At 36.1% G+C, this 21278-nt stretch overlaps 1 protein-coding gene across 1 annotated transcript in view; it reads right to left on the bottom strand.

Moving 5' to 3' along the window:
* LAMA2 (laminin subunit alpha 2) overlaps window positions 1-21278 on the bottom strand; it is a 536992-nt gene that overhangs the window by 74767 nt on the left and 440947 nt on the right. The window contains exons 38-41 of the mRNA XM_054697817.1: window positions 17800-17916; window positions 16952-17115; window positions 14949-15087; window positions 7547-7649 (exon numbers count right to left, since the gene is read on the bottom strand). Coding sequence (XP_054553792.1) covers window positions 7547-7649; window positions 14949-15087; window positions 16952-17115; window positions 17800-17916 — 523 coding nt within the window. The remainder of the gene's footprint in view (window positions 1-7546; window positions 7650-14948; window positions 15088-16951; window positions 17116-17799; window positions 17917-21278) is intronic.

Genomic DNA, 21278 nt, shown 5'->3' with positions numbered 1-21278 from the left:
GGGTCTAGGCTAGAGGTGTGGGGGTGGGTTGGGTGAGAGGATTCACCAGAGACAGAGTGAGGAAGAGAACAGGTGGATCTACTGAAATACACTGCTGAGGGAAGCAGCGGGAGAGGCAGGAGAGGTTTGCTGTGCCATATGGGTTAGATCCCTGGCTGGGGATCAAACTCAGGGCACAGTGGCTGGCAATACTTGATAGCACTGAGACTTTAATCACTGCGCCACCAGGGAGGCCTGAATAGATATCATTTTTAAGCAGTATCCCCAAAATTTCATAAACATCATTTATAAATATTTGAAACAAAATCAAAGGAATAGAACAATAACTTCTGAAATATTTCTGTCAAAATGTCATTTTTTATAAATGAAAGAATATTTTATATACTGTTTACTTAAATAATTAGGTTTTATACAGGTTTTTACTTGTTACTTTAGTTGATCTCATTATTATTAAAATATGTCATTTAGTAGTGATAATATAACAAATGTAAGTATTCCAGCTTTTTTCTGCTAGTTTTTAATGTACAAAATTTAGGTTAATTTGTATAGTGGATATAAAACACTATATGCCCATTTCAGTTCCTAAGTTATATTATTTTCAATTTTAGGCCCTCAGACTATGTTTTACAAGTAAACAGATTTTCTTTTTTTGTCAATCACAATTATCTACCTTTTAATTTTTCTATTATTTTCACTGTGCTAATATAAAAACCTTTGGATATTATTGTGAAATAAAGCTAGTGTGATTATCACTATGACACTTATATAAATTATTTGAGAATAATTGAAGGGATGCTTTTTTGTCAACCTGAAGAATGTTACTGCTGTCCCTCAAGTTCCAAAGCAGTACATTTGATGGTTCACTTTCAGAACTAGAAAATCAACATGTGAATATTCTAACCCCATTCTTATTTATATGTTCCAGAAATTTGATTCCAATCTTTTCTTAATATATCCTTTCTTACACTTTGATTTTTTTTTTTTAATGAAGCAGTTCTGGAATTTCTCAAACCAAGACAAAACACTAGGATTGCAGCTATGACCATGAAAACATTATATAACTATTGCATGAAAACTTAGAAAATTAATCATTTTAAGGCTGATTGTAAATGAAAAGATATATGAGGCTATAACCGACTTTGAAGGAAAAATGGAAGCAAATTGTCTAGTTTGAATTATGATATGGCTAAAGAAACAGAATTGTTAATAGCTAAAAGAAAATTCAACCAATTCTTTAATTTTGATTTTTGGAGACTAAGCCAAGAGTACATTCTATAATCCAAGTTACATTTTGCAAGAATTCCTTTTCACTCAAATCACTTTACTATAATTTATCCACTTGTAAATTAATTTTTCTTCTTATTACTGAGATTTCTAAAGAATCTGCCCCCAAGTCAACCCCATGATCCAGTGCAACTGTGAAGAAGGTGGAACAGCTGTACAAGGAAGAATCTGGGCGAAAACCACGAACTGTGTTCCTGTCAATTGGTTTGACGAGGTGGTTACACCCAGTCATTACTTCTTATACATCTGGTCCTCTTACAGTATGTTATTCCTGTTCCCTAGTGTGTTTTTATGATGTATCCTATCTCTGATTGCTCCTTTTGCAGGTACCTGTAGACCAGAGTGATCACACATGAAACCTCGGGGATCAACTAATCAAGCCCTTGTTTATAGGGAAGCATTTTACTTAGAAACCTCAACCTGATCCCAAAGTGATAAATTAGATTTTGTTCAGTGTGGCCATCGTGTTTGTCAGGCCCTCCATAAGTCATCTGGGGGGGTCTCCCTGGTGGCCTAGGGGATAAGTCTCAGTGCTATCACACTATGGCCTGAGTTTCATCCCAGGCCAAGGAGCTAACCTACATATGGTGCAGCAGACCTCCTGTCTCACCCCTTAGCAGTGTCTTTCAATAAATCCACCTGTTCTGTTCCCTACTCTGCCTCTGGTGAATCTTTTTACCCCCTGTACCTCTGGCCTACACCCCCATTCTTCTACACATAAATACATAAACAAATAAATAAATCTAAAAAAAAAAAGTCAGCTGAACTGAATATGCTCTTCCAATCCAGGGTGTAGTAGAGCCTCAGGAAAGGAGGGACAGTGAACTTGTCTGGTAGCAGGTTGTCCCAAGACTTATGATATCAGATTAGAGGGGAGTCCCTTGTTCAGTCAGTGGATGAGCAGCTAAACCCACCAGATATGAAACCCCACAGATGATTCCTCTAGGACAAGCTCTAACTAAAGCCTAACTATGGGCCTGCAGGCTTGTGTTGCTTGGCCAGCAAGATATCCTACAAGAAATTGAATTTGCATCCCTTTTAAGCAACACAACTGTTCTCTGGTTCCAATGGTTCCTGCTTTTGCGCAGTTGTCACTATAATGTAACTTCTTTTTGACTCCTGAGCCAAATACAACCTGGTTTTATTTTTTAAATTTTCTCTTCTCATGCCCTAAAAAAAGTAACTAAAATTCTGAATGAGTAATCAGAAAAAGATTACTTTGATCCCAGACTCTAGTAGGCCCGAAATCTAGGCTTCACTACATCCATTTAATCCAAATATGCTTTTGAGGGCCTCCCCGGTGGCCCAGCAGTTGAGCGCTGGGTTGCAAAGCTGCCCGCAGCCTCTACAGCGCTGGTTCTATCCCCAGCTGGTCCCCGGCCACCGGAGGAGGGTCCCACATGGCGCACAGACCTCTCCTGCCGCCTGCTGCTCCCCTCAGCAGTGTGTTTCGTCAGTCTGCCTGCTCTGTTCCCTGCTCTGGCTCTGGTGAATTCTCTCACCCTCCCGTGCTTCTCACTGTACCCAGTGCTTGTATAAATAAATAAATAAATAAATAAATCTTTAAAAAAAAATTGCTTTTGCCAGTGAAGTGTATTTTTTTAAAATAAATTTTATTTTTATATTCCCCTTACAATTGCAATCCCCTTATTTTGACGCCAATCCCTCCCCTCCCCGCCCCCCACCACCCATAGAGTGTCTCTGGTTCATAGTTGTTTGTTGATTTTGATTTTCTGAAGTGTATTTTTTTTAAAGCTTTCACACACTCATGTATGGAAAGGCTGATTCTGGCAATTGGTAGGATATAAATTCAAAGATAGTGTATTTTTAATAATAAAACAATATTTTAGAAGAAATTTATCTCTTGCATCATACTTTGGTTTAATAGCACCACACTATTCCTGTTTATTATCTTTTTCTAACCTAAAATAATAACATAGACTCTTTACAGGTTAGTGATTGCAAGTGTACAACATTCACTATCTCATAACCTGTCTGATACATTTATTAGGATTAAATGACTGAATGTTTCGAGGATCACAGAAAAGAAGGAAAGTATCAATTAATTACTCAGTTAATGTTTGGAATATATTTGGTATTGTTCTGTGTGTTAGCACCCCATGTCATGCAATAAGTACATTGATTTGATATTCTTGGGAACAGATTTTTTAATTTCATATGTTTTATCTATTTTACAGAGATGTTATCTATTTGTTCCCAAGTTATTAAACAATTTTGCTTACATTGGGAAAAGACAAAGATTAGGATAAATTAAGAAGTATATAAAACTGAACTACTCCACATAATGGTAAGGTATATAGTCATAAAATATTAGTATTCTCAGACTTCTAATATGCAATTATTACAGCATTTCTCCCCCTATACATATTCTACGTGTTTGTTCAACTGGCTAATTATCTCTCACCCATCTGCACACTAGCATCAATTCACCTGGTGGTATTAATTTATCCTCTTGATCATCAATTTACACCAAGCCTCATAACCATCAATAAAATAATTTTTATCTCCATTTAGTCAGCATAATGTAGACTGGCCTCAAATTGCAAACTTGAATAAAAGCAAATATACTTTTAACAAATGTATATTCAAAAATTAAAAAGCAAAACAAATTGCTCCTGGCAAGTTCAGACTCCCTCAAGGCAAGGGCAACATAAAAATGGCAGGGAACAACACTAAGTCATTCATGACTAAGGCGCACTCGCTCACGGGGTTGTACTGAATTGAACCAAGTAACAAATTAGAAATATGGAGGGTATACTGGCCTCACCATTTTTATTCCTTCTAACTCCAGGCACCACAGAGAGAGAAATGACTAAATCTCTGTTTTAATAGCTGCTGTCAAGAGTTTTGCTCTGTAGGGCCTATTTCAGCAGTTCCTGATGGTAATATATGGCATATCCCTGATTAACAGCCATTTTATAACTTGTGTAATTGGCCACAAATCAGGGGGCTGTCATAATGTAGCAAGAAAACATTCCCATCTCTGTCAGAGCTTGGCTTAGTTTTTTGGAGGAATTATTACTTGAGTAGTTTGTGGGTTTTCATTACTTTAAATAATGTACTACCTGAAGTACAAAAAGAGACATTTAAATTAATGAACATTATTGTTTCTTAACACTTTCTACCATGCCTATCTTTAGATTTCTTTTTCTCTTGGAAAAAGAAACCTCCTTAAAATGGAATTCTTTCTTCATTTTTATAATACTGGTGTTTTTGGGGAAACAGAAGCCAGGGCAGGGCTGGGAGTTGGATGGAGGAAGTGAGACATTCCACTCAGGTGTGAAATTTAAAGGGGCACCAAAAAGCTCAGTAATTGAGATAAATACAGTTTAATTCATCTTTTAAAAAATCAAAATTAAATTAAAAGATGAATGTACAAAATATTAAAATTTAAATGAATAAAAACAGGATCTGACCATGTACTTGAACAGTTCACCTCTTTACCATACTCTAGTCTCAGCTCTGGGTAAAGGTATCCGGTAGGAAAGAGTGAACACAAAGTAATGACATCAACTCAACTGTCCAATAGGTAAACCAATTTGACTCTGTGTTATTATCAAAGTGATCTTTATCATAGAATTATGTGTATAGGGAGACTTATTTTACCTGTGATACACAGCCCAAGGCATTTTACTGTCAAGTGCCATTTTTAATGGAGTCAGAACTTGTAAATTCATATCAGCCTTTTATATGAGGTGAAAGACTATTAAAGCATGATAAATATAAATGATTATAAAACCTCTTCTCTTTTAAACTTAGTGAAGTCCAACATTGTTTGCTTAGTGAAAAAAGACATTTCCTAATTTGTGTCAGTGTCTATTATATACAGTAGAAAAAGAAAGTGAAAATGAAGATCTTGTGTATAACCTCAAGGAGACAGAACGTAAGGTCACAGTTGCAGTGGTTTGACTTGTCCCTGAGGAAGGTTTGCACAGAGAAAGGGCATGTAACTCAGACAGAGTGTTAGGTTTCCTAGAGAAGATGACAACTTGCTTAAATCTTGAAGGTTTGGTAGGTGGTAGATGAAAAAGAAGGAAGGATTGCAAAACATCCCTAAGAAAAGGAATAGCCTTGTGAAACTGGAGGCTTGGAACACAAGCATGTTTTGGAGTGACCATAAATATTTCAGTAAGGGTGCAAGTGTGGAAGCCAGGCAGAAGATGGTAAGGAATTAAAATGGAGAAAGAAGCAGGAGGCAATTCAAATGAGAAACAGTAAATATTTAGATGAAATAAATATAATGGCTTATCAAGAGAGCTGCTATATTGATTTTTTTGTCACCACCACAATCCTTTATATCCCTTTCGAATTCTCTTTCTTTTCCCTCTCTCTTAATCTCAGGAACTTCACTTCATTTCTTAATATTCACTAGTTGGCTTTTTTTTTTTTAAGATTTATTTATTTATTTATACAAGTACTGGGTACAGTCAGAAGCACGGGAGGGTGAGAGAATTCACCAGAGCCAGAGGGGAGAGAAGAGCAGGGAGACTGACGGAAGTACACTGCTGAGGGGAATAGCGGGTGTGGCAGGAGAGGTCTGCGCGCCATGTGGGACCCTTGCCCGGCGGCCGGGGATCGAACCGGCGCTGCAGAGGCTGCGTGCAGCTTTGCAACCCAGTGCTCAACTGCTGCGCCACCGGGGAGGCCCAATATTCACTAGTTTTTATAAAAATTTTATTTTGACAAAGTTTTCACTATATAAATGTCCAATATTTGTCTTTGTCATTTTGACTTGCTTTATTACACATATTCCCCTCAAACACCTGCCATTTTACCGTAAATGATACTGTCTTTCCTTATGGTTGCAGAGTATAGGTATATCATATCTTTTTATTTTTTGGTTTATCAAAGTTAATCTTTTATTTAAAAAAATTTTTATTGATATATATTTTACATCATTTTTCATTTTTAAACAATATTTGCTTTTTTTCCTTCCCCACAGCAGGTGTAGTCCCCATAGAATTTCATTTCCTTCACCAATTCACCCGTGCACCATCTTTATAGTTCCCTGTGTATCACATCTTCTTGAGCTAATCTTTTATAGCTAGGTGTTTGGGTTGTCCCCATGTCCTAGCTATTGTAAACAGCATTACAATTCATTGTAGAGCATTTAGTTTTTGAGTTTGGGGGCTCACATTCTTTGGATAGATACTTAAGGATGGAATTGCTAAGTCATATGGTATTTACTCATTTAATTTTTGTTTTTTTAAGATTTATTTTTATTTATGCATACAAGAACTGGGTACAGGCCAGAGGTGTGGAGGGTGGGAGGATTCAACAGACAGAGTGGGGAACAGAACAGGCAGATCTACTGAAATACACTGCTGAGGGGCGCAGCAGGTGAGACATGAGAGGTCTGCTGAGTCATGTGGGTAGTTCCCTGGCTGGGGATCGAACTCATTCTGCAGTGGCTATAGGTTGCATCTTAACCGCCTGTGCCACCAGGGAGGCCCACCTCATTTAACTTTTAAGGTAAATTCAGATAGCTTTCCATAATGGCTGCACTAGTTTATATTCCCAAAAACAGTGTGGCAGGGTTTTTCTTTCTCTACTCTCCAGCATTGGTTGCTGAGGATTTTTTAACATGTGCCATTTTCATGGGTGTGAGATGATATCTTGTGGTTTTGGCTTGCATCTCTCTTATTGGGAGTGATGATGAACATTTTTTACATATCTATAGGTGTTCTAGACATCTCTTTGGTGTCCATTTACTAATTGAATTCCTTGCTTTTCTAATATCGAACAATACATACCAAATTCAAAACCTATCATCTATCAGTTTACATACTTTGGGAATAAAATACATGAAAAATATATTTAGAAAGGTATGAAAACTTCTCAGGAAATGTGATCCACTAAGAAAACTTAGTTGCCATGGACATTTATATTATACCTGCCAAATGAATTCCTTTGTTACTTTCATTTCCGAAACCAAGACAGAGTTTGGTGCCTTAAAAAACTTACCAGTTTAATTGATAGATTATTCTACTTTAGATATAAGTAAAATGATGGTATAGAAATTAATTTAAAAATGATGAAATATTGTCCAATACAAGGTGAGTTGTGAAGATAAAATATTATAAAACTAGTAAGATAGTTTACTTGCATTAGATCCAGATAGTAAAAATAACCTTAAAAATCATGGTAAAACAATTACACATTTTCAATTGTGTGAGAAAATATCCCACCAATTACAACTCTAGTAAACCTGAAAATAAGAATAGAGAGAGGTCACACTTACCTTTCACATTATTTGCTAACTTCTTGGCTTCATTAAGAATCCCAAAACTTTTCTGAAGAGACGCTTTGGCATCCTCTTTTAATGAGCCCTGAGGACCTGTTGCCTGTGAATAGAAAATATGTCACTTGTTTAAAACTATAGAATTATGGAGTAGAGATATCTAGTAGGCGGTATTGTTATGGGCTACAGATTTAGAATTATTAATTATCAGCACATATTATTAATTGTTTTTTGGAAGAGGAAGGTCTGGAGCAAAACCCTTAGGAATCCCAACGTTTAAATGGAGAAAGTGGGGATGGTAATTGAGGTTCCAGTGAGAACAAAGAGAAGCCAAGAGACACATTACAAAAATCAAAAGACACAGAGCATGAAGGCTGGCAGTGTTGCCAGGACACAACTGGTCAGTTTAATCTACTGCTGTGGGACAGTCAAGCAAATGAAGAACTAAATGCATTACCTGACTTTATCCCTAAACACATTCCAAGTGAATTGTGGGAATGTGGGGCAGCATATCCTGCCTCACAGGTGTTGAAATGAGAAAAAGCATTGCTGCTTTTAAAAAGGAATCTCAAAGTATTATGGCAAAAGAAAATCGTCAAAATGACAACCTGAGCCACATTCATCTTCTAGCAACAATATATTTGTTGAGGCTTAGATTAAAAGAGGTGACGCAAGATAATAGAATGATATTGGAAAAGGACCGTTTAACTTGAATGTCTGGCTATTTTAACAGTGTTTGCTCCCCAGTAATCATTATATAATACATTGATACCAAGTGATACATTAAATAGGATCTTATGTGTAAAGTTTAAAATGCTACTGTATTTCAGGATACATGATGGCTGAGGAAAGTTAAATACCTACTCTTGAAATTATAAATCTGAACTCAGGTTACTCCAGACACAACTCTCTCTTCAAAGACATAGTCAGTGCCTTGGTAACAGGTTTTTATTTTTTTTTAATCAGTTATATTATTTGAGCATTAAACTAACGATTATAGAACTTGCTGCTGTTGAAGTAAAGTTTATTTTAAGGTGCTGTACTAATTGCTTTCACTTAAATATTCTATTGTTCACAGAACAGATTTGTTATATAAGGGTATATTAGAAACACCTACACAAGCAAAAGGGACATTGTACATGTATAACTAGCACTTGCAAAAAGCCACTGGACAATGCTAGGAAATTATTCTATGGAAAATGAAGTGTCTTCATTTGAGAAGACAGAAATTCTTAACACCACAGTTTCATTTGGGAATTAGATAGAGTAAAATTATATGCATGTCATTTATCTTGAAAATAATAAGTATTAATATAAATGGCACAAATCCAATGTACCTTACTTAAAAAATAAACTTCAATTACCCAATCAGGTTCTATATTTGTTCTAAATTTAGATGCCATGCTTACTCTCTTGGTTACGGGTTTTCTGAATTTAAACGGATTAGAGACAGAAATTACAAAGAAAGAAGAATGAAGATTCTCAAATAGGCACATGAAAAGAGCAGAAGTGACAGCTGACAATCTGTTTGAATATAGGGAAAGAAAAAAACATAGAGAGGAGTTTTAAAGCTCAGGAGTCCAAGTCAATTTGGATAGGGGTAAAACAGGTCTCAGTAGATACCAATATTATCACAGTAAAATAACTTATATTGATAATTATGATCCAGATTTATCAAGAAAATATGGGTCAAAGAAAGCTAGGGGTGTAAGCAAAGAGGAAGAGAAGGAGGGAGGAAGGAAGTGAGGAAAATTTTTTTTGAAGATTTATTTATTTATACAAGAACTGGGGTACAGGCCAGAGGTGCAGGAGGGTGAGAGGATCCACCAGGGACAGAGCGGGGAACACAACAGGCAGACTGATGAAGAAATAGTCTCGAAAAAGGCGAGACAGGAGAGGTCTGCTGCACCATGTGGTTTTCTCTACGGCCGGCCGGGATCGAAACTGCGCTGCAGAGGCTGCAGACAACTTCACAGCACAACTGTCAACCGCTTGGGCCACCAGGGAGGCCCCCTACTGGTAATTTCTTTCCTTTTTTTTTTTTAAAGATTTATTTATTTATTTATACAAGTACAGGGTACAGTCAGAAGCGTGGGAGGGTGAGAGAATTCACCAGAGCCAGAGCAGGGAACAGAACAGGCAGACTGACGAAGAAATACACTGCTAAGAGGAGCAGCGGGCGGCAGGAGAGGTCTGCACGCCATGTGGGACCCTCGCCAGTTGCCGGGGATCGAACCGATGCTGCAGAGGCTGCGGGCAGCTTCAAAGCCCAGTGCACAACCGCTGCGCCACCAGGGAAGGCCCGCTAATGCTAATTTCTTATCTTCCTACATTTATGAATATTGCCTGATATTTGCTAATAGGCATTTTATCTTTTTCTGCTTTTCAGGAAGACAGTGGCTCCTTCCTGAATCCTTGGTAATTCACTCCTTGTTTAGATATGAGATAGGTGATATATATGGTTGTTTAAGAGATATAGTAGCAACAAGGCAAGGAAACAGGGAATTTTGATGTGTAGGAGGGAGAGAAAACATTTCAATTGCATGGGGCAGTAAAGTTTATAAAAATCATTGTGGAAAAGTAAGGTTGGTAGTTGTCAATTTCAGGAAGGTTTGAATATTAGACTAAAGAAACTGAGCAGTAAAGAATGTGGAGTCATTGAACGTTTCTGAGTAGGAGTGTGTATCAGAGTCAGTCCAGGAAAATGAATTAGGCAGTTGTGTGTGAGGAAAAGGAGTCATCAAGGAATGAGGTAGGTCTCTACTTCAAGAAGCACTCCAGGGGCCTCCCTGGTGGTGCAAGAGTTAAGCACAGCACTGTGAAGCTGTCCATAGCTTCTGCAGAGTGAGTTTGATCCCTAAACACCTCCCCATCCTCCTGCCCTGGCTGGCCAGGGAGCTACCCACATGGCACTGCAGACCTCTCCTGCTTCACCCACTGCTCCCCTCAGAAGTGTATTTCAGTAGATTTGCCTGTTCTGTTCCTATCTCTGTCTCTGGTGAATCCTCTCATCACCCCTGTACCTCTGGCCTGTACCCCAGTTCTTGTATGTGCAAATAAATAAATCTTAAAAAAAAAGCATTCCAAAATATTAAAGGAAAGATTTGATGGCATGCAACTGTCAATTAAAAGCAGTATACCAACAATCCAGATTTAAAAGACATGGCTTTCATATGATAACAGAATGGAAAACACTAACATGTTATGGATGAAGAGAAGTGTTTCAACCCATTGGAACTTGGATAGCTCTCTTTCCAACACTGCTTAGTAAGTTACTGAAGCATATCAACAATATCAGGGTAGGTGATGAAGCAGCATTTTCCAAGCTAATTATACTTTATCCATATTCATAAGCATCATGTCTGAGTTTCTGAGCTGTGTCTACAGCATATGTGAAATATAAATAAGGTTCTTAGAATTGCAAGGTATTTTATTTCTTGTTTTTTAGAGACTGTAATTTTATAAATAATAAATTCTTTTTAGAGTGTGGGTATATATATCTATATAAACATAAATCATACAAAATTTTAATTGTATCATCAAAAAAGAATATATTGTATATAGGTCGCTACATATTTTTACTAATAATCAGTTATAGAAAATTGAAGCAATTTGAGATATTATTTAAAAAAAGGAAAGATATAGAAACAAAAGAAACTATGAAGTCCATAAAGATTTACCAAAGACTTGGCACTTAGTTGACTTTTAATACCTGTCAGTTTTTTTCTTTTAATTGTTGTTAGTCTCAGTGACTCTCGTTAAAACATCATGACATTAATAGAGGAATAAATTGATTGATTTACCCAACAAAAAATTTATTTGTTACACACCAGAGTAAACATTGATTATTCAAAAATGGAAAGACTATTCCTTCCCTAGCAGAACTGTAGTGAAGAGGAGAGATAAACAAAAATATTCCTTAAAAAATGATTACTGCCTCTGTGGAGCACAGAACACTTATGTCTTCGGTTATTAGAAGAGGATCTATAGAAGGAGATGTAAGGTGAGCGCTGAAGTTAATCAGGCTAGTAAACTTCACTCCAGTGATTTTTTATTTAAGTAAGCAAGTTTAAAAGATACTGCTTGTATTATAGTTTATATTTTTATTATTTTGGTAAATGTTGCTCAACTGACTTCTTTATTAGAGATACATTTTTCTGAATTCATTGAAAGAATGGCTTTAAGGAGAAATACATAATATTTTTGTTTGTTTTTTAAAGAAATTAAGACATGAAAATTCATCAGCTTGGTTTATAACCTATTCCATTACTTCTTCATACAAAAATTTATTTTAGAAGATAAGTCTTGAACACTTCCAAAGTGGACAATGTGCCAAAATAATATATAACCTAGATGATTTTAAATCTGAAATCTTTTCAATAAATTGTTCAAAATGTGCAAGGATATATGTCAGGGTTGGTGAAGATCTGCAAAGTGTTTATGTAAAGAATATATCAAAAGAAATTTACATTCAGGTATGTTAGACTGCTGTTAAAAATCTGATAGAATTTTCTTACTATAATAAAAGAAGTTCTCAGAATAAATACTAGAATCTAGTCTTATATACATCTGAAAAGATATAATTTTTTGAGAACTTTGAAAAACTTTGCATGTGATATTAGTTGGTATATTAAGCTACAAAACAGTTAGGTAAAAATAACCCATTTGTGCAAAACTATTTGTACTGAGAAAGAGATGGGTAGATAAATGACCTAAAATTAATTATTTGTGGTTGGTGAGATTAAGTACATTTTATATTTTTCCATTTTGCGTGTATGTATTTCATATTTTCATATTTTGCGTGTATGTATTTCATATTTTCTGTAAGGAACGCAAAATGTTTTTGTAATAATTTAAAAAGATCAGATACAACTTTAAAATAAATCACAGGACATTGATTTTAAAGGTACTTAATATAACCTATATTTTAAAACTACAAAAGGATATTAAAATATTGATGTCTAGAAATATACTACCTATGGTTTCTATAGATTTTATGGTTTTAGGTCTTACATCCAAGTCTTTGATCCATTTTGAATTGATCTTTGTTTATGGCATTAGATGTTAGTGTAGTTTCATTCTTTTGCATGTGGCTGAAATAATGAATCAAAAGAGAATCAGGCAGCAACCTAAAAACATGGCCTTGTTCAGAGCTCTGCTGACAGGCTAGGTCTAGGCCCCACATGGCATATGCTCAGTCAGTCAGGAGATGGATTAGATGGGTCCCTGTGGGAGGCTGAAGTGATTGAACACACAGAGAGGGTGCAGGGATGAAAGAAAAAATCCCCCAAATTACTCACAAAAATTTAGAATTTATAACTGAATTTTCAACTTGATGAGAACACCAATAAAGATAATCAAAGGAGTTTTAAAAATATGTAACTAAGTGAATTCATGTTTTCACCAATTACAGTATGGCAACTGTTGCTCCAGCACCTAAGGGTGCTGCTGGCTTGCTGCAATGAGTTAGGACTGCAGAAGCTGTTGGAAGAAGGAGACTGGATTTTGAATAAAGACAATGAGGAAGTGTCCATTGAGTTGGAGGACATCCTCAGAGGGCTTAAAGTTTTCTTTCTAGCTAATGTCCAGAATGAAGCCCAATATGGCAATTTTACCTCTTGAATAACATCACTGCCTTCAAAAATTAGTTCCAATTTAAACTACATTGTATCATCATCTCAAAGAGTTTTTGTGTTTCTGATTGATGACACAAATTCTTAGATTTTTAACAATTTATGCCTGATTTTTAAAATATGTTTAATGCTGGCTCATAAAATAGAACTTTTTTTCTGCTTGCAATAGACTTTTAAAATTAATGGACTCATTTGAATCCATACTCATGTAAAGAAAAATCACTAAAGTCAGGATGAACACTATTTTTATACACGGATTCAATGTTTTTCTATGTCACCTAGATTCTCACTGACTTTTTTATATTTGCTATTTCATGAATAACATTTCTTAAATAAGTTGCTGAATTCCTGATGGAGAGGAAATGTTCACTAGTTTTATTGGTAAATTTAATAATCACATCAATTGGATTTGTACCATTTTATCAGTAATACTACAGTGGTATAAAATTTAAATTCCAGTGCTTATAGATATTCATAAGTTAAAATTACGTTTGGATGATGTCCAAGTAACGGCTAAGCAGAATTAAATACAAGGTATATGTGGGTTAAAGTTTACAGCTTGACTGACACCATATATTATTGGACCTTTTGAGGCAATATGTACTCTGTCAACATTTGCACAGTTCTTTATGTAAGAAATAAAAACTCAAAAATGACCTGGCAAGTATTCTTTATGTATTTTGGTTCATCCACTTACACAAAGCAAATATTAAATAAGACAGACTGAAGAGAACATACGGCCACATTTCTAAACAAATACTCATTAGAAATGCCTCGATATTTCATTATACTATTGCAAAATTCACAGTATTTAACTCTTATGATTTATTGACTAAAAACAGTGGTGTCAAAAGAATAAGGTTACTGTAAGGACCCAAAAACTAATAGAGAAGAAATGCTAGAAATAATAACAATATTAAACGAAAAAATAATGAAAGGACAAAAGTATAATAAAAGAATAAATTACATAGAAAAAAGTTGGAAAGCATTCTTATCAGCATAACAAGTGAAAAAAATGATTATTGTTGGTTTGAAGATAGGCAAGACTTTCAATCTTTATTACCCTATACATTTCATAATGCTTTTTTAGACATTAAATACATAAATATGTAGTTAAAAATTAAATATGTGGACATGTTTAATACTTCATAACAATTAGTGGATCATCAGCACATATTATAAGCATTATTAACTGCACCAATGAAGCATAAAATTGATATTAAATAATAGGTGGTTGAATATTAAATAAGATAAAAATTAAATTCTGGATTCTATATTTACTACAGGACTTAAGTCAAAAGTGGGACCAGAATTGACTATACAACATTTCTTGAAAACATTGTATGTATTACTGTAGTAGACATACCTCAATATATACAATATATGCCCAGTTTGAAAATAGATCTTCTAATTCTCATATTCTGACCTGCTATTCTTTGAAGTAAGAGTGATACATTTCCCTGCCAGTGTGTTATATTGATTGTGTTTCTTTTGTGAGTTGGTGGCGAAAATCTACTAGGTACATTTAATAATTTCAAGACCTTTATCAGTACCGGTAAGAAGTTGGTGACCGAGAAAGAGTTCTGCTATGATTACAGCATGTTGAGTTGACATTGGAAAAAATTTAAAATGAGCCCTTGAAAATGATTCAAAACGAATGTTCTATTTTCCTAGGATTTCCTAGATTGCTTTTAAATTTGAGAAATTTAGTTTAGGAACTTATTTAAATTGACTTCCACTCTTGGCATGTAACACTATTGGTTTCTTACCAGGTTTGTAGCTTCATGCGCAAGACCTTTGGCTTCCCTGGCAATTTTCTCAGCTTCATCAATATAGTCCTTAATATTGCTATAAGCTTTGAAGGCTGCTGTGGCATTGAAGGAGATGTTTTTAGCTTCATCAAGGATCCTGTTGGGATTACCCAAAGAAAGAATACCAGAGTAGTGGGTACACAAATATAACAAATAAGGATTCCAAGTAATTAAGGCTAATGTAACTATATAACTATTAAATAACTATAATTCCAAATCATGGTGAGGTATCTACCTACTCGATTATATTGTACATTCAATTTAAACTCCTACTGTTAAATAACTGAGATATGAAACATTACCAATATATTTTTAAATACCCATAACTGTGGCCTCTTTCCTACCTAGGGCCTCTGCAACTGTGTGTGCATGGCCTCTCTGTGTGCCTATGTGTGTGTGAAAGAATTGAATAAGGCACTCCTGAATGACTACCTTGAGACAATGGCCCACATCACAGGCAGCCGGGGACACCTAGGTAGCTGTTGACTGACTGTGTGGTCAGGGTCCAAGACAGTCTGGGAATAGCTCAGAAATTACATGAAGCACCTGTTCCCCATAAAATTGATTACCCTTTGCTCCCCTTGAATCCTGTTCCCCATAAAAAGGAATACCCTTTGTCTCCCCTAGACCCTGCTTCTTCTGCCATTGCCACATCATCAATCATGTTTGTTCATTTCTGCTAATAAAGAGCAAGAGTTCTGCTCATTGAGCAGCAGAGACTTGCCTTGCAAACCTGCTCCACGACTTGTCCCTCAGCATGTTCTCTGGGGACATGCTGGCGTGTTCCTGACCACCAGACACAACATCTGCTGAAAGTGTCTGCAACCATGTACACCATGCTAAAGTGAGCAGTGAGATGATCCTTTAGGCCATTTGTGAAGCACACTGCAGGTTTTAGAGCACTTGTACCATATTAGTGGAATGAATTTCACAAAATCTCTAAGGTGAATGCACTTCCCAAATAGGGATAAATGAATCTCAGTAAGTTAAATAGCTTGTCTCAGGTCACAAGATCAACATGTTGCGAATTTAGGGCTTAGACTTCTCTTTTAAACTCCAGGGGAAAAACTACTTATTACTCTGTGAAATGTCAGCTCACTATAACTAGGTTTTTTCTGTGGGTCTGCTGACTTGTAGCTTACTGCTCCAGCTGCCTGCTTCATGTGAAACTGGTAAATGTTTGTTATAAAATGGATTGTGAGTGAATTATGCCCAGGGAAATCAAACATTAATATTTTCCTTTATATCGGTGCATATTAAGTGATAGAAAAGAACCTTATACATGTCATATATTAAATACAGGTCTATTTAGGAAAATTATTCTTGAGGTTAATAGCATCTGTTTATTGTCGATTCCATTATTACAAGGAAGCACACCAATTACACCCAGAAAGCTGATTACAATTCACACACCTCTCATCACTTGCCTGTCCTTCCTCTGACCCATATCGGAAACTTAGTTACAGTGAACTATTTTTTCACACGGAGTATGTTGTGAGTCTCTGGATTTAAAAAAGAAAAACAACTACAGGCTATGTATGGGGCAACATTTTCAAAAGCCACCCTTTAAAAACCTAAATAATTTTGATTTATTGAAAATAAAAAAACTGAAATTTGAAGTCAAGTGTGTGGTTATGTATTATTATATAAAATGCTAATAAGGCAACTACTGTGCTCTGTAATAAAGAACAGAGAATATTTTTCTAAGTGTAGCTCAGGGCTATGTTCACTCCCTACCAAGTCATACTGAATCCACTTTTAACTCATATTTCTGATGCTACTCCAGTAGCGCTTTGCTCAGAATCCTCCTAATTAGGCTCATTCATGGAAAGACTACATCACTCATATGTTCATAATTATAGAAATCAAGATTTGAAAGCAATTCTCTACCATTTCTGTGAATCAAAACTTTTTGGACATCCGTCAAGATACAGTGACATTTCCAAAGACAATTGCCATACCCATCAAGAACAGCAGATGAGTCATTCAACTGAGCCGCGTGGCGCTCGGCCTGGGACACCTTCTCAGCAAGGTTCTTGTCCTTTGTTTTTTGGGAGAGGTCGTCTATTTTATCTTTAAGCTCCTCAGACATGGGTGGCAGTTTCGTTTGAATGTCTTCCACATACTGATTTGTAGAGAAGAGAAGGCATTTTAAATAAGTGAAGCCAAACTTCCTCTAATTTACTACTCTGGGAGATATAATTATATACCCTTCACTTTTTAAGAAACTTCGATCTTACTAACATAGCAAAAAGAAAACAGAATAAAAGCGGTTATTTACTGAAAGAGATTAGGAAATATAAGAAGCCAATTTACACCAAGAAGAACCTAATTATTATTTTTAAAAAATGCTATTTGATAGGTATACATAAATAAATGAGAGTCATTAGAATCTTGTAGACCATTTGCATATTTATTACCTTTTATCATTGTGTTTACTGCATTAGACAGTAGGTTAAAAGTCTGATTGTGGATTTACACTTCTCTTTTAACTAATATTATACATATATTGAAGCAGATTCTAAGTATTAACCTATTTGGAACAAGAAATGGTCTTATCACAACAAAGTAAAATCATGGTTTCCGGTGTATGAGCACCTCACTCAAATACTGATATTTACAGGGGAAACAAAGTGCCGATCTAATTGCTACTAATAGGTGGATATGGTCATAATAAAATAATGCAAAAATAGTCTTATATTCAACAGGAAAAGCACTGTTTATAGTATTGAGATTTCTCATTGGTTCCTGTTTATGAGCACTTATGTTATCACCTTTCTTTTAACTTGGCTTTTTATCAAATACTCACATCTATGACTGAGTTGATTTCATTTGCAAGACGATTGGCTTCATCAAGTATGTCATTGCCTTCTTTTAAAGTGTTTTCAATTTGTCGTTTGCCGCTTTCAATAGCCTCCTTCTTTTTCTGTAGCAAAGTAAGAACAAAACATCAGAATGCCTTTTGGGTAAAACTCTATTCAATTCTGTATTACTGACTTCCCTGAACTGTATGAACAAATGCTTCACAAGCAAGGTACATCATGTTGACAATGGGGCTAGATGAGAATGATATAAACACCCTGACAGCCCTCCAAGAATTAAATGCCTGTACAGGAAAAAAGACTAAAATCTGCAAGCTGGGGTCTCCCTGGTGGTGCAGGGGTTAAAGCCTCAGCAGCCAGCCACTGTGGCATGAGTTGGTTCCCTGGCCAGGGAGCTACCCACATGGCGCAGCAGACCTCTCCTGCCTCGCCTGCTATTTCCCTCAGCAGTGTATTTCAGTAGATTCACCTGTTCTGCACCCTATTCTGTCTCTAGTGAATCCTTTCACCCACTACACTTCTGGCCTACACCCCAGTTATTGTGTGCATAAATAAATAAAAATAAATCTTAAAAAAAAAACCAAAAAACAAACCTGCAAGCTGACAATAGATCTGAGGCATCCAGGAAGGGGAGAGACAGGTAGAGGGGTCAAAACAGGGAAGGGAAGAGCACAAAAGACGATGGAGATGGATCACAGGTGCTATGGTGGTGGGAGAGCTATGGGGACTACACCTGAGTGGGGAAATCAAATACTGTCCAAAAATGAACAATGTAAGAAAATGAAAAAGAAAATAATTTAATTTAAAAAATGCTTGTATATAGGAACTTTCTTTCTCCCATTGTGACAAAATCATTCAAGAGAAGAAAAATTATGTGATGGTAACTGAGGAATTAAAAACTACTTCTAAGGCAAAATGGACATCCATTTTTAAATAAAATGTAAGGACCGAATATGTCCTGAAAATGTGGAGGCAGACTGAATTATATTGGAACTTGATATTGAATTTCAGATTCTATATTCAAATGAGTATTTGATGAGGATAAACATAAGCAAATTTATTCTATGGGAGTTCTATAAAATTGGAAGAATCAGGATCTTTAAAGGAACTTAGGGGAAGCACTTCAAAAAAATAAACTATCAAAAGGCAGAATAAATATAATGGACTGTTCCATAAGAAGAGAGCAGACCCTAATTTTTCTTTGAAATGGATAGCTTAATTCAAAAATTCATGAAAGTCATTCTTAGCTCAAGGAGTAAAATCAAGAAAGAAGTAATGTTTGGGCCTCCCCGGTGGCGCAGCAGTTGAACGCTGGGTTGCGAAGCTGCCCGCAGCCTATGCAGTGCTGGTTCGATCCCCGGCTGCTCCCCGGCCACCGGAGGAGGGTCCCACATGGCGCGCAGACCTCTCCTGCCGCCCTCTGCTCCCCTCAGCAGTGTGCTTCGGTCCTTCTGCCTGCTCTGCTCCCCGCTCTGGCTCTGGTGAGTTCTCTCACCCTCCCGCGCTTCTGACTGTACCCAGTGCCTGTATAAATAAATAAATAAATCTTAAAAAAAAAGACATATTTAAAAAAAAAGAAGTAATGTTATTTCTCTGTTTATTTATTTAAATACTTTGGACTCACTCATATACTTCTAATCATCTTTTTATCTGCACCATTTGTAATTTTAAGTTGTCATTTGTTTTTTTACATAAATAATGCTAGTTTATATATTCACTTAGATTTCAATATGTGCGGATTGTTTATAAAATTTTCTCATTTAATTCTACACTAACTCTCTGGGTCCTGGATTTTTCCTACTTTTAAATAGATAGGAAATTGAATAAGTGATTTAGCCAAGGTGACATGGCTATTAAAGTATAGGTAGATTTGAGTCCCAATTTACCCCAGGTAGGACCTGGGTTTGAAATGTGAGTAGAACTCCTGCTATAAAATATCATATTTTCACTTTTGCACTGAGGTAGCAGTAATTTCACATCCTTCTTTCCAGCCTCTTCACCAACCACTTTAATATGTTGCCAGGTATGTAAATATGGTTCTTGCCTCTGATTCCTCACACTTACATCCCCTCCACCATGCACTCTGCCCTAGTTCCTTGCTCTTCTTTCTCCTCCTTTTGGGGCTCCCGGTCACTTCTTGGCCTCCTGTCTAAAAGAGCACGCATCCTCTTGCCAATTATTTTCTACATATTAGAACACAGTGATTAAAAACTATATCCAGGCAATCACCTGCCTGTGTTGGGATCTCTGCTCTATACACAGGAAACCCAGGACAAGTGACTGAGTTTCCTGTAAAATGCTTAGTAGAAGTATGACCCACTGATCAGCAGCATTGGCAATGCCTGGAAATGTGTTAGAGATGTACAACCTCAAAGCCTTTTCAGGAACTACCAATTCAGAATCTGCATTTTATAAAGAACCTCCAGTGATTGAAATGCACAATAAAATTATAGAAGAATTAGCTTAGAACACTCCCTTGCACACAGTAGACATGATGTAATTGTTAACTCTTGTAGTTATATAATTTAGTTTTTCTTAGCACTGATTTCTTTGGATTATGTTCTATAGGGAAGCCATAAGGTACAAAAACATAGATAAAATTTTAATTCTTTGTGTGTAGCTTGAACCATACTGATAGTTTCTTCCCCCAAAGTGTGCCACAGGAGTAATTATTAAATGATTCTGTTTGGATACCAAGGTAGATTTTATTTGACTATGTTTCTACTTTTATCTTCTAATTAGATCTTAATTCATTCTAGAACTCTGTAAATTTAACAATTTTTTTTTTTTTTTGGTGAGGGCCAGAGTGTGCATGTGGGATGCATTAAGAATCTGCAAAAACGATCTCCTTTCTATTCTTTGTCTAAAAACTCATTCTACTTTCTTGGCAGTCCTTCCTTTTGCAGAGTTATAATGGGAGATTTGGGGACAGACTGTTCAATAAATGTTCCGTTGCTTAGCTGAATTGCTCATCTTCTCTTTGCCCATCATCAGCTCAGAGTTCTCTCTGCCTTCTCTCCAGTGCTGGGAATGCCCTTCTAACCCCGTGCCATTCTAGGAGGCTGCATTCAAAGCTTTCTATGATCTGGCTCTAAATGCCATTTCCAGAATCATTTTCTGGGACAGAATTTTGCAGAGCTGATGAACACACTTTATAGCTCTATTTGACATTTCTAAGATCACCTTACCCTTTCAGAGTTCTGTGTTTGTGCTCATGCTGCATCTTCATTTCTATCAATCTTTAAATTTCCAATATGATGATATCATTTCTGTGAATTTTTTTTGCTGATTCTCCCAGGACATATTAATCACAATATTAGATATAGCAAATTAAAATGTTTAAGTTTTCATGAGGTTATAACATCTATGGTGTGAGGACTCATTCCTATTCAAACTATACACCCTGGTTACCAATCACACCTTGCTATAGTAGGTGTCCATGTGCCTTTTGTCCCAAACTACTTTC

This window comes from Talpa occidentalis, unplaced genomic scaffold (assembly GCF_014898055.3).
Source record: "Talpa occidentalis isolate TD23 unplaced genomic scaffold, MPIMG_talOcc4v2.1 talOcc4.2, whole genome shotgun sequence".
NCBI classification, from domain to species: domain Eukaryota; kingdom Metazoa; phylum Chordata; class Mammalia; order Eulipotyphla; family Talpidae; genus Talpa; species Talpa occidentalis.
This window is presented reverse-complemented; position numbering and strand designations above follow the sequence as displayed.